The sequence below is a fragment of the Podarcis filfolensis genome, assembly GCF_964270895.1.
Source record: "Podarcis filfolensis genome assembly, chromosome: 14".
NCBI lineage: Eukaryota > Metazoa > Chordata > Lepidosauria > Squamata > Lacertidae > Podarcis > Podarcis filfolensis.
The window spans coordinates 9,251,902-9,265,570 of record NC_139616.1 but is presented as its reverse complement, the minus strand read 5'-3'; the positions used below and the strand labels follow the sequence as shown (position 1 = coordinate 9,265,570).

Sequence of the window (13,669 nt, the reverse complement as noted above, 5' to 3'; positions counted from 1 at the left end):
TATGGTGCTGGAGGAGACTCTTGAGAGTCCCATGGACTGCAAGAAGATCAAACCTATCCATTCTGAAGGAAATCAGCCCTGAGTGCTCACTGGAAGGACAGATCCTGAAGCTGAGGCTCCAATACTTTGTTTTTTTTAAAGGATATTTATTGAAGTTTTACAAAAACATAAATTTAAAAAATCATATAAAAAGAAAAAAATACAAATAAACATAGAAAAATACATAAAATAAGACAAAGAAGAATAAAAACAAATCCATTTTTGTAACCCTAACTCATTATCTTATTTCCTTGGCCTCCTCACACCTCCCCTTTTTGTATCCCCATTTAAATAATCAAATCAGCAAATCCTTACCCTCTTTCGTTTATCTTAACTCTGTATCTTAACATATTATAACTCTATATTTTCATCCATTATCAGTTCAATTTTGCATACTCTTGTTAACTTTGTTGCTAATGCCACTTATTTTCAATCCAACATCATTTTAACATTCATTATTTTTACAGTGTTTCTGCAGATAGTCTTTAAATTTCTTCCAGTCTTCTTCCACCAACTCTTCTCCCAGGTCTCGGATTCTGCCAGTCATTTCCGCCAATTCCATATAGTCCATCACCTTCATCTGCCACTCTTCCAGGGTGGGTAACTCTTGTGTCTTCCAATACTTTGCAATCAGTATTCTTGCTGCTGTTGTTGCGTACATAAAGAAAGTTCTGTCCTTCTTTGGCACCAATTGGCCGACTATGCCCAGGAGAAAGGCCTCTGGTTTCTTCAGGAAGGTATATTTAAATACCTTTTTCATTTCATTATAGATCATCTCCCAGAAAGCCTTAATCTTTGGGCACGTCCACCAAAGGTGAAAGAATGTACCTTCATTTTCTTTACATTTCCAACATTTATTATCGGGCAGATGATATATTTTTGCAAGCTTGACTGGTGTCATGTACCACCTGTATATCATTTTCATAATATTCTCTCTTAAGGCATTACATGCCGTAAATTTCATACCGGTGGTCCACAACTGTTCCCAGTCAGCAAACATAATGTTATGACCAACATCTTGTGCCCATTTAATCATAGCAGATTTAACCGTTTCATCCTGCGTATTCCATTTTAACAGCAAGTTATACATTCTTGAAAGCATCTTAGTTTTGGGATCTAACAGTTCTGTTTCCAATTTTGATTTTTCCACCTGGAAGCCAATTTTTTTATCCAAATTGTAGGCCTCTCTTATTTGATAATAATGTAGCCAGTCTCGCACTTTATCTTTTGATTTCTCAAAACTCTGCAATTTCAATTTGTCTCCATCTTGTTCCAATATTTCCCAATATTTCGGCCAATTGGCCTCCATATTGAGCTTTTTCTGAGCCTTTGCTTCCATTGGTGACAACCACCTTGGGGTTTTATTTTCCAGTAAATCTTTGTATCTTATCCAGACATTGAACAATGCTTTCCTGACAATATGGTTTTTAAATGCTTTATGTGCTTTAACCTTGTCGTACCAAATATGCATGCCACCCAAAAACATTATTAAAACCTTCTAAGTCCAAAATGTCTGTGTTCTCAAGAAGCAGCCAATCTTTCAACCAGCAGAATGCTGCTGATTCATAGTAAAGTTTAAGGTCCGGCAGGGCAAATCCACCTCTTTCCTTTGTGTCAGTTAGTATTTTAAATTTTATTCTGGGCTTCTTGCCCTGCCAGACAAATCTAGAAATATCTTTTTGCCACTTCTTGAAACAGTCCATCTTGTCCAAAATTTGCAATGACTGAAACAAAAATAACATTTTTGGCAATACATTCATCTTTATAGCTGCAATTCGACCCAACAAGGAAAGCTTCAAATTTGACCATTGAGGCTCCAATACTTTGGCCACCTCATGAGAAGAGAAGACTCCCTGGAAAAGACCCTGATGTTGGGAAAGATGGAGGGCACAAGGAGAAGGGGATGACAGAGGACGAGATGGTTGGACAGTGTTCTCGAAGCTACCAGCATGAGTTTGACCAAACTGCGGGAGGCAGTGGAAGACAGGAGTGCCTGGCGTGCTCTGGTCCAGGGGGTCACGAAGAGTCGGACACAACTAAACAATAACAACAAATCATGTCACCCTTTACAGTGGTACCTCGGGTTAAGTACTTAATTCGTTCTGGAGGTCCGTTCTTAACCTGAAACTGTTCTTAACCTGAAGCACCACTTTAGCTAATGGGGCCTCCTGCTGCTGCTGGGCCGCCGAAGCATGATTTCTGTTCTCATCCTGAAGCAAAGTTCTTAACCCGAGGTAATATTTCTGGGTTAGCAGAGCCTGTAACCTGAAGCATCTGTAACCTGAAGCATCTGTAACCCGAGGTACCACTGTAGTTGCTTTTTCTCTAAACTAAAAAGTCTCAAACGTTGCAACCTTTCCTCAAAGGGAGCCCCATCACAGCACCTCTGTGCTATCAATTATTATTATTATTATTATTATTATTATTATTAATTATCAATATGCCACAGGTTCTGAACAGGTATCAGGCTTTATCTGAACCTGTGGAACATTAATAATAATAATAATAATAAAAAACATCTTGCACTCTGGCCCTGGTTCAATTGTTATCTTGTTGCCGCAGCAGCGCTTCTCCCATTTCTCGGAACTGGCCTGCCTTCCAAGCAACGGAAACCGAAAGTAAATAAATCATCGTGCGGAGGGAGTGCGCATGTGCTGGAAAGTCCCCGGGGCCTTTCCAGCCAGCTTGCGCTGAGACATCTCCCCGGCTACTAGTGATGCGTGACCTGTGCGTTATTGTGATTGGCCAGCGAGGAGCGATTTCTGGGCGTGAAGTTCCCTCGGCCGAACTCTGCCGCCTCAGTCGCCGAGTTTCGAGACTCCGAAGCGGACGCAGCGAGTCACTTTTTGCCATGGCGAAGAATCTCATGCTGTCGTGCTTGGTGCTCGTGCTCCTAGTCGGCGTCCTAGAGGCCACTCCAAGTAAGTAAGGCTGTGTTGCAGCCCGCCCGACCCTTTCCCTCTCCCGCTTCGGCTGTCTTCCAGGCGTAGAACGGGTTAAGAGGCGCGCGTTCTCACGAGTAGCTGGACACGGGTTACCTCTCCCTGTGCCCACTGGCCCAAAATTTAGCACCGTGAAACTCGGTGGGTTTTAATTATATACGCGGTGGGCGCGTATGTAGCATTGCACTGCTAAAGAATTAAAAGATCCATAGTGGCCGACGTGGGATATGTCAAGCAGGCTTTAACCTAAGAAACCTTGTGCTATCCTGAATTTGTTAAACCGCAATTCTAAGTGTGTTTACTCTGAAATAAGGTTGGTGACCTTGGCGAACAAACCTAATTACGCTTTCCCACTGTGGTCCTACTCCTGTATAAGTTTTCCGCCTGAGCTTTTAAAGGTGCTCCAGTGTTCCTTAGTGTTTGTGATCCTAAACATCATATTAAGCAAGCGCTTCGAACCCAACTGGGTTTTTCATAGAATCCAAGAGTTAGAAGAGACCCTGAGGATCATCTAGTCTAACCCCCTTATGGGGATCGAACCTACAACCTGCATATGCCTGTATACCTAAGCATGCTTTTTCCCTAACCAACTGATCTATGTTGTTTTACTTCTGAGTAAACACATATAGGTTGTGTTGTTTTAGTTCATCCTGTTGGGTAATTGGGGTGATTAAAAGAGTTAAGAGTGCCTCCTTGATATTTTGGGGGGGTTTTTGTGGGGGGCCTAATCCGTGTTTTGTCAAAGCTGATGGGGCAGAAGGAAGCAGCTGACCTGAGTGAGTCAGTAGAAAACAACAAAGGCTCATGATGGCTTCTCTGCATCTGAGAAGCTTTTTTCGTCTTCCTTTGTGCTTCTAACTTCTTAAAACATCGTTGGTTCCTTTGTCACACTTCCGGCCCAAACCACAAGTGCAGCGCTCCCAACAGATGCTGTCTTAGCTCTAGAGTGCAAAATGGGAGTTGACTCGAGAAGAGGGAGGGCGGAAGTATTGTCTGTTCAGTGGGATTTTTTGGAGCTCAAGGTACCGGCTGATTCCAATGAGACAGTAACATCCTGATAGAAGGAACACTTTTTGTTATGTGGTGCTGTTCTTTGTAAGCTAAGCTTGAAGTGCTTCCTCCCTTTACTGTAGACTAGAGGATTTTACAGCTGTTAAACTCAAAAAAATAGAATTTCTAAAATGTGAATTTAGGCAGTTTACAGGTAAATTCATGCACACGCATACCCCACGACCATTTTGTGAGAAAGTGAGAGCTCATATTCACCATCTCCCTAGGGGAAAGAAGGGGGGTATTTGAGCCAGCTAACACCCGCCTCCCCCAAAAGCTGCTGCCCTCTGTGCCCAATTTCGCCCCCACATAGTGACAGCACCTACATGATACTCTCTCCCCCCAACGATATTCCTCAGGAGAAGGAAGCCCACATGTGCTAACCCTTGTTTTGGGGGCCATTTCAATTCCCCCTACTGCTTTCCTGAAAATCTCCTTCCCGTTTTGGGCTTCCAGCGCATGTATGCGCAAAGGGTCAGCTTTAGAACTTTTTGGGGTCAAAAATGAGGTGCCAGTACTTGTATGTTGATAAAAGTGTCATGGGTGCCATCACAAAATGGCTGCTGTGGGCAACAAGAGAGAGAGGGAGGGTTGGCCGTACTCTGCACCAGTGAGTACTGTCATAAAAAAGCCCTTGATAAGCTTGTGTTGAAAGCTGGAAATGCTGCCAGGGCAATAGTGGAAAACTTAAAAAGAGACTCACAGGGCCAAGCTACACAAGTCTCAGGAAGTCTGCCACAAGATCTCCCAGTGCTTTCATTTTTACTTAAAAGCAGCCAGTGCAGGAGTGCTTTAGATTGAGGCTCTGGCCTGACATTGTTTTCCCATCCCATCACCCCTCTGAAGCCTCTGCCACAGAAGAACACACCTTGGTGTTTATTTCCACTGTAGAGCTAATAGCAGTTTGAGGAGAGGACACTTGGACCAGAAAACACCCCCTTAGTCACTGCTGCTTTGATGAAACTTGAGCACACCCGCAGCTGCTTTTATGTCAAAATAATGGTGGGTTGTATCTAACAGCACTAAGTACTGTATTTTTTGCTCTATAAGACTCACTTTTCCCCTCCTAAAAAGTAAGGGGAAATGTGTGTGCATCTTATGGAGTGAATGCAGGCTGCGCAGCTATCCCGGAAGCCAGAACAGCAAGAGGGATTGCTGCTTTCACTGCGCAGCGATCCCTCTTGCTGTTCTGGCTTCTGAGATTCAGAATATTTTTTTCTTGTTTTCCTCCTCCAAAAACTAGGTGCGTCTTGTGGTCTAGTGCGTCTTATAGAGCGAAAAATATGGTAGCTTGTTCTGGTAGAGCAAAGATTAAGGGTACACCCGCACCTCAGTTTGCATCACCGCTTTCCCCCCGGGGAAACCTGACCTTTAGTATCAAATTGGAACAAATGGTTAGTTAAGTTTTCTGCAGATCACGGTTTGTTTGGATTTAGCACTAAAGAGTGGAAGTGGGAAGGCAGCAAGGCAAAGGAAAAACTGCTTGGATCTGTGCTTTATAGGCATGGGACAAGTGGAAGTGTGCTTAAGTGCTTATGCTTGTGGATCTGAACTAAATCTGTTATGTGGGTTACTTCAACCCTCTGCAGTGGATTTGGGAAGGGTGTGCCATAGTGTGGGAATGGAGGGGAAGCTGTGCAAGTGTAAATCCCTGCACTAATGGACCAAGTTCCTGGATACTACTTCCTGGTCCACTTTTGCCTCAGAGTAGACGGACAATTAGAAATCTTGTCCCTGAAATTGTCCTTCCACTCAGCAGTTGAAGCCGTTGTCTGAAAATGAAGGGTGGGTGATCCATTGCACTTTGTGGTCTAGGGTTGAGGACGGGGTGTGTCTTAATCCTTGCCCCAAGCTGCTTTGCTTTTAAGTTTCCAGAGATGTAAAACATTCATCTGGAACACTGGGGAGGGTGGGGAGTGAAAGGCAGTGGCACGGAGGTGGCCAGCAGGGAAGGAGTTAAACACACACTAGAATGTCCCTTTAATTTCAAATACATAAACAGTGGAGACCTACATTTATATCTGCTACTTCTTCTGCGGTGGAACTCAAGGTGGTTATTAACATATAATTTATCCATTGCCCCTTGCTGGCTCATTTCCAGGGACTTTCTGACTAGTCATTGGCCTTTGACCAGTTCTGTTTTCATTACTATCACATGCAGCTAGAAAAGCAAGTGAAATGGTGTCTTGGTCTTTTATGAGTGCAGATCAAATGTTGCTTTCACTTTTTATTTCCCTTTTCTCCTAGCACGTATGCAGTAATCTTCTGGTTTTTCAGGCCCAGAACCTACCTTTAGGACATCTTTAGCCCCAAAACATGCATTTGGGGACCCCCTCTTTTTATTGTGTATTAGTACACTGGTAGAGTGCTGTTGTGAACCACCTTTTGGTTAGGCTGCAACCCTGTAGGGGGAGATGAACGGCATAGAGCAGGAATAGGCAACGTGTGGCCCACCATGTGTTGTTGGACTCCTTCTCCCATCAGCCCCAGCTAGCAATGGCTAGTGATCCAGGTTGATTGGAGTTGTAGTCCAACAAAATCTAGAGGACCACAGATTTCACAGGTCGGGAGAAGGGCGGCAGGGCAGATCTGCTTTGCATGCTGAACATTCTGCATTCAATGCATGGCACCTCCAGGACAGGTAAGGCTAGAAAGACACTTGTATGTATCCACAGAAAGTCAAAGACATGCAGGGGGCAGCAAATCACAGGATGAGGCACCAGCAAAAAATCGCTGTGTGGGGAAATCCGTTAAACCAGCCAATGACTCTACTTCTCCACCCTTCTTTCAAACAGTGATATATCGTTAAACCGTGATGTTTAGATGTTGAAAACCAGGTATCACCTTGGACTAGTGGGCTCCTGTTCTATGTGTATGTAACAAAATGGGCACATGGGCTATTTCAGTCTCTGACAGTGCAGTGGTACCTCGGGTTAAGTACTTAATTCGTTCTGGAGGTCCGTACTTAACCTGAAACTGTTCTTAACTTGAAGCACCACTTTAGCTAATGGGGCCTCCGACTGCTGCCATGCCGCCGGAGCACGATTTCTGTTCTCATCCTGAAGCAAAGTTCTTAACCTGAAGCACTATTTCTGGGTTAGCGGAGTCTGTAACCTGAACCGTATGTGACCTGAAGTGTATGTAACCCGAGGTACCACTGTACTGTGGTACCTCGGGTTAAGAACTTGCTTTGTTCTGGAGGTCCGTTCTTAACCTGAAACTGTTCTTAACCTGAAGTACCACTTTAGCTAATGGGGCCTCCCGCTGCCACCGCCGCCCGATCTCTGTTCTCATTCTGAAGCAAAGTTCTTAACCCGAGGTACTATTTCTGGGTTCACGGAGTCTGTAACCTGAAGTGTCTGTAACCCGAGGTACCGCTGTATACATGCAGCTTCTTGTATGGAAGCAATGTCCAGGTAGCTAATTTATCTCCTAGGTCGGATATAGCCCTTGAGTGTGCAGCTAATAAAGCATGGCAGATGTATCCTTAAACCTTGCCTCTTTCACCCATTCCTACAGGAACTCCCAACGTACAAGTTTATTCCCGCTATCCTGTGGAGAAGGGCAAAGAAAACATTGTGAATTGCTATGTGGACAACTTCCACCCTCCCAAAATCAACATCACAATTGAGAAGGGCGGGAAGCCACTTGAAGATGTGAAACAGTCTGACCTTTCTTTTGATAAAACCTGGGCCTTCAATCGCCTTGTCTATGCCAAGGTCATTCCAGATGGAGAAGATGTTGCCTGCAGAGTGGAACACAGCACCCTTGTTGGCCCAAAAGTTGTCAAATGGGGTGAGTATCTGCCACTGTGGTCTACTTTCTTTTCCCTTTCTTTTTCTTGTCAAGTCTTGAAACATGAACAGCTGTTCTCTGCCATCTGTAGTCCCTCCAGAAAACACCCATCTTCAGATGACATTCACAGGCTAAGATTTGCATCTGTACGTTGCTACAGGTAGTCATGAACACCTAGTCATCCTTTGTAAGAGCAGTAGACATTCATAGACCATAATCTTTCAGCAAGTTGCAAGAAATCTGTAGGCGCTTCAGATTAACACTGTCATAAAATATTGGACCAATTTATGTCCGAGAGACACTTAACTTGTTTTCTTCTTCTACAGAGCAAGAGTAATAACCAAATGACCCCTCAGCAGGAAAGGTAAGATAGAGATGATTATTATTTAATTTAATCTTCACTTTTTACAAAAGTGTAGTTATTTTACAAAAATAACTAATGAATGATAATTTTATTTTATTTTATTTAATTTAAAGAAATACCTTTCCTTTCTCTCATAAGGGACAAATCAATCAATTTTGTGTTGGACTAGTTATAAACTGTGGGTGAAAACAGATATAATATGAAAAGGAACTTGCACCTAATTCTTGAGCCATATCTTTTACTCCCAGCTGCAGTTACTGTGATGGATGTATCTGGCAGCGAATCGATCTTTGGTTTGGCCCACCTACTTCACTATTCCAGTGGGCATTTTGCCTTTTTTAATTTTTTATTTTTTAAAATTGAATTGCCATCCAGACATTTATTTGTCGGAGGGGGTTGGTTGGTTGAGGAAATATGGAAGTGTTTTCAGATGGCCAAACTGCTCTAGAGGGTAGATGGGTTTGTGACATCTGAGGTACTAGCCAATCAGTGCCATGTAATGCCAGATTCTCCACAAATTTGCAAGACCATTTTTTTCCAGAACTCTGCCTTTGAGCGTCTTACTATAGTACAGGTTTACCCCTTGCGATGATACTTTGTGGAGAGATCAAAGACTATCGTTGCCCCCTTTCCTCACATTGTTTAAAAATGTCTTTATAGTGTGTGAGGGGGTATTTTATTGCTTTTGAATCTGTTTTTAGCTGTTCCATTAGTCACCTTGAAACTCCCATGAAAGGTGATTCATAAATTCATAAAATAGTTCTATTCAGCTAGCTTTTACTCAAGAGTGGAGCCATTCAAATTCATGGAGCAAAGTTAGCCGTAGCTATTTCAGTGTAGCTACTCTGAGTTAAATAAAAAGCTGAATACAACACTTTTTAATATAAAATAATTATTTCAAAATGCTGAGGGTTCCAAGACTTAACTTTGGGGGGGACGGGACACAAGGCTTCTTCAGTGTTTCCATGTTAGGCATTTATAGTGCAATCCTAACCATGTAGACTCAGAAGTAAGTCCTATTGAATTCAGTAGGACTTACTCTCAGGTAATGCTTTGTTACTTCCCTTCGTACAAGGCATCCACACACTACCAGCACCCAGTCAGTCATACCTGTTCTGTATTTTCCCCATGGCTCTTTTTCTCAAAGGGCCTAAAGCCCAACCTTTTTCAGAAGGAACAGAAGAGTAGCACAATATTCATCAGTGCAGATGCCCTTTGGGGCCACTCTTCTGACTTTTATTCAAGAGTTGGGCTTGGACGTATATCAGGAAACTGAATCTATCACAGCTCAAGCACACATTTGTTAGAACTTTTGCCGTGGGTGTCACCTTGCTTTTGTGGGTGGTTTCTCCCCACCAATGAATTGCTTATTGCTAAAATATTTTTTTCTGGCTACAATCATAAGGAAAGGAAGACTAGAATGCTGTGAGAATCTGAAATCTGTTGGGCAGAGTAAATGAGAACGTGGGAAGCCCTCAAGAGCCCCAGACCTCTCTCGTTAACTTCTGAGGTGCTGGGCGAACCCTCAAGTCTTTTAATCAGCATTCAGGTCAGGGGGAGCAGCCACTGTGATGACTATCCCATTGAACATATTATACCCCCTTGGGGTATAATGCAAAACTGAAAGCACCCTTTTAGTGAGTCATCCCATTGGTCCATCTAGCTCAGCATCGTTTACACTGACTGGCAGCAGTTCTCCAGGGGTCTTCCCCAGCCTTGCCAGGAAATGTCTGGGGTTGAACCTGGGGAATTCTGCATCCAAAGCAGGGTGGCTATAACCCTATTCCCCCCCAACCATATGTACTCCTCTGTCCTTCCCATCCTGACCCACCACTGGTTGTATACAGCTAGTTTTCCCTTGCATCTTATGCTCTCCAGCTCAGACTTCGTCTTTTCTCGGGGAGAGGCACGATACAACTGCCTCTGCTGCTGCCCTCTCCCCCTCCTCCCCAACCACATTTCCTGTTTATGCAATAGGAGGAAGGAGGAAGGAGGAGTGTGGCAGGCAGCCATTTTGTTGTACTTGCCACAGCGCATAATTTTCAGCCTGCCCTATTATACTACTAATAAAAAATTAATAATAATTTTATTATCTATATCCCGCCCATCTAGCTGAGTTTCCCCAGCCACTCTGGGCGGCTTACAGCACATAAAAAAGGTAAAACATTAGACGTTAAAAATTTCCCGATACAGTGTTACCTCTGGTTACGTACTTAATTCGTTCTGGAGGTCCGTTCTTAACCTGAAACTGTTCTTAACCTGAAGCACCACTTTAGCTAATGGGGCCTCCTGCTGCCGCTGCGTGATTTCTGTTCTCATCCTGAAGCAAAGTTCTTAACCCGAGGTACTATTTCTGGGTTAGCGGAGTCTGTAACCTGAAGCGTATGTAACCTGAGGTACCGCTGTACAGGGTTACCTTCAGATGTCTTCTAAAAGTCAGATACTTGCTTATTTCCTTGACATCTGATGGGAGGGCATTCCACAGGGCGGATGCCGCCACCGAGAAGGCCCTCTGCATGGTGCCCTGTAATCTCACTTTTTGCAGTGAGGGAACCACCAGAAGGCCCTATGCCTAGCCCAATGTCACCCAGCAAGGCTCTTGGCTGATTTGGGAATTTGAACCCTGAACTGCCAGACCCTAGTCCAACACCCTAGCCACTATACCACATGCTCCTCAACCCTTCTGAAATCAGTATTGCCACCTATATAGGGGTGGAGGGGGTGGGGCTTGGGACTAAGGGGGGGTGACTTGGTCAAGGCCACCCAGTGAGTTCCTGATGAACCAAGAGATTTCTGGATTTGCAGCTCAGCCCTTAGTTAGCTCTCCCAATACTTCTCACTGTTCAAAGTGCTCTTCTACATATCTATCCTGCTTTCCCCTGCCACCAACAGGCAAGATTAGGTTGCAATAATGATGCTCGAGACCATATTGAGGTTAATTTTAGTTTGGCAGCATTTGATCCACTGTTGGATTCCCCCCCCCCCCACATATGAGTCGGTATAAAAGTTTTTTTTAATGTTTTTCCTCTCCAGGTCCAAAGAGCCTTTTATTGATCCTTGAGCATTCTTCATGCACTGTTCCTGCTTTTCTACTGATTATGTAGCTCTCTGGATAGTTTTCCACCATGAGACCTGCTGATGGGCTGTGCTTTGAAGTGTATGACGTGGGCTTTCATATATGTGCGTCCACTACAAGCAGACAATTGAAGATTGACTTGGAAATCTGATCAGTCATGCATTTATTGTAACATTCAGTGATTTGCAGTATGCTTCATAAAAAAAAAAGTAACCTTCTGTTGATTTTTCAAATACTTCTATCAGCGAAATCTTCCAGGAATTTTTTTAAAATATTGTTCTTTATTGATTAAAAAATTACATGTATATACAAACATATGCTGTCTCTTTACATATGAAGAAAAAGAAAATTATGTAGAAAATAGAAAATTTCTAAAGGAACAAAAAAGAGGTAAAGGAAAAAAATAAAAAATAAAGATACGAAGTCAAAAAAATCAAAAGACGAAAAGACAAGACAACATTATTTACACAATAAAAGTGTTCATCAACACAATCCTTCCCACCCTTCTTATTATACTGTAGGAATTTGAATCTTTCCAAAAAGAAGCAAGTAGAAAGGCTTATGGGTTGCATCACGTACTAGTTATACGTTGAATAGAGCCATTAAAGTTATTGGACTTGAGTAACTTTGGTCCATTAATTTCAGTGGATCTATTCTGAGTATCGTATATATTTCACTTTTTTGCGTATGAATTAGTTTCTCATTTGGCCTGTCTGGAATGTAACTTGTAATGCTATTAGTATTGGCATTTATTAAACCCTTAATAAAGTACTTCTACCAATATTTCCTTTTGTAACAGTTGGTGGCCTTGATTTATTGGTTTTCCAGGGCATGCCCACGCATGTTTACTCATAAGTAAGTCCTATTATGTTAAATAGGCCTTATGCTTGGTAAGTGTAAACAGGATTGCATACAAAATGCAGGATTACATCCGTCAACAAATCTTCACAACTGACTGAAACTGAAACTGATCTTCACAAACATGTTCTAATCATAAGCGGCATTATATTTCTCCTCTGTCATTACACAATTGCAGTTAAAAGCGAGCTTTCAGAATCAATAAGGAGAGAGATTGTAAATCACACTGCACTCCCTTCACAAAATAGGCCTCAAATTATATCTGTATCAGAACTCAAATCCCAATGTCTCAAAATACGTTGCATGATTTGGGGGGGGGGAGTCCCAGATAACTCTTTGTGAAAAAGAAGATAAGTAAAAGATGCTTGTTACCCATATGTAGCAAGCTGTAACATTTTCTTAAAAAATAATTAAAACTAAACTAAAAACAAACTGCAGAGCTCAGAACAAAGCAAACTGTCTCACTGCTTTCTGCTTATGATAAATACCGTAATTATTGGTCTGTAGAAGAGGCGAGCTGACAGCAAAGGATTAACTCTGGGTCGGCAAGGTTCACCTCACCTGGGCCGGTTCAGTCCAGCGGAGATCACTCCGTGGGCTGGATCACGGGTGTGTGTGAGTGCTTGCGATTACCTGCATCTGCTCAGACACAATTTCCGGTGCCGCGGAAGCAAGTTGCTGTGCTGCGCTGCACCACTTTAGCACAGCGTGTGGGGACTCGCCAAGCAGGCCGCTCGGTTTGGGGGTGGCTCGTGGGCCGGTTAAACGACCCCTGGGGGCCGCTGGTTGCCGACCCCTGGATTAAGGCAGGACCAATCAGAAACACTTTGATCTTCCTGAAGGGGCAAATGTGGGATGGGCAATGGATGGGATTTTTACCTTTTGCAATAGGCTGCATTCCAGAAACAGGTTTCTAAACACACCCCAAGCAAGAAGCTATATGCCCTTCTGAGTTCTCTCTGACAGGTCATTCCTTCTGTGAAAGAATAAATGATTGCAAATCTAACATTAGAAATGACAGCGTTCAAAAGCAAGTAGGGGAACATTTCTACCTTCCAGGAGACTCTATATTATCTAAAAGTAGCCACCCTAAGGACAGGAACATCAAAGGAAGACTGGAATGTGAAATTGCTGTGTGCTTGTGTATATATACACCCATTACTCAGGATCATCTGATGAACTAGACTGTAGACCATTAAATGTTATACCATAATAAATTAGCCTTTAAGGTGTCATAAGACTCGTCGTTTTAACACACCATATAACCCACAAAAGCATATTCTGGGCCAACATCCACAGTTCCAGAGTGGAGAGGGAATCAAACTGATGGTAAACAACTGATTTTACCAAGATTATAAATGTTTTTCAAACACCTTATCACATGTAAGGCAAAAGTAGATTTTTTTCTGTATTCAAACTAGAGGAGAAGCATACATCAGTAATTAGTGACCACGGATACCATGTGAGAGAGATTTCTGGTTATACGGCATAAAGGAATTGGACAGCAGTGCTGAGGAAACAATAAAAACAGGCCTGTTTTGATGG

General features: G+C 42.9%; 2 protein-coding genes across 2 annotated transcripts in view; both read left to right on the top strand.

The window, feature by feature from the left end:
• Positions 1-13,669, top strand: part of PPIB (peptidylprolyl isomerase B) — a 141,187-nt gene that overhangs the window by 75,354 nt on the left and 52,164 nt on the right. The window lies entirely within an intron of this gene.
• Positions 2,741-12,047, top strand: B2M (beta-2-microglobulin). The gene is made up of 4 exons (XM_083587110.1): positions 2,741-2,960; positions 7,551-7,826; positions 8,153-8,190; positions 11,224-12,047. The coding sequence occupies exons 1-3, from the start codon at positions 2,756-2,758 to the stop codon at positions 8,161-8,163; spliced, it is 492 nt and encodes a 163-aa protein (XP_083443236.1). The 5' UTR covers positions 2,741-2,755; the 3' UTR covers positions 8,164-8,190; positions 11,224-12,047.

Bases quoted from the DNA above. Each gene is read 5' to 3' on its own strand.
- B2M (XM_083587110.1), top strand. From the start codon at position 2,756: ATGCGTGACCTGTGCGTTATTGTGATTGGCCAGCGAGGAGCGATTTCT. The intron at 2,961-7,550 runs GTAAGTAAGGCT...CCATTCCTACAG, and splicing joins CGTCCTAGAGGCCACTCCAA to GAACTCCCAACGTACAAGTT.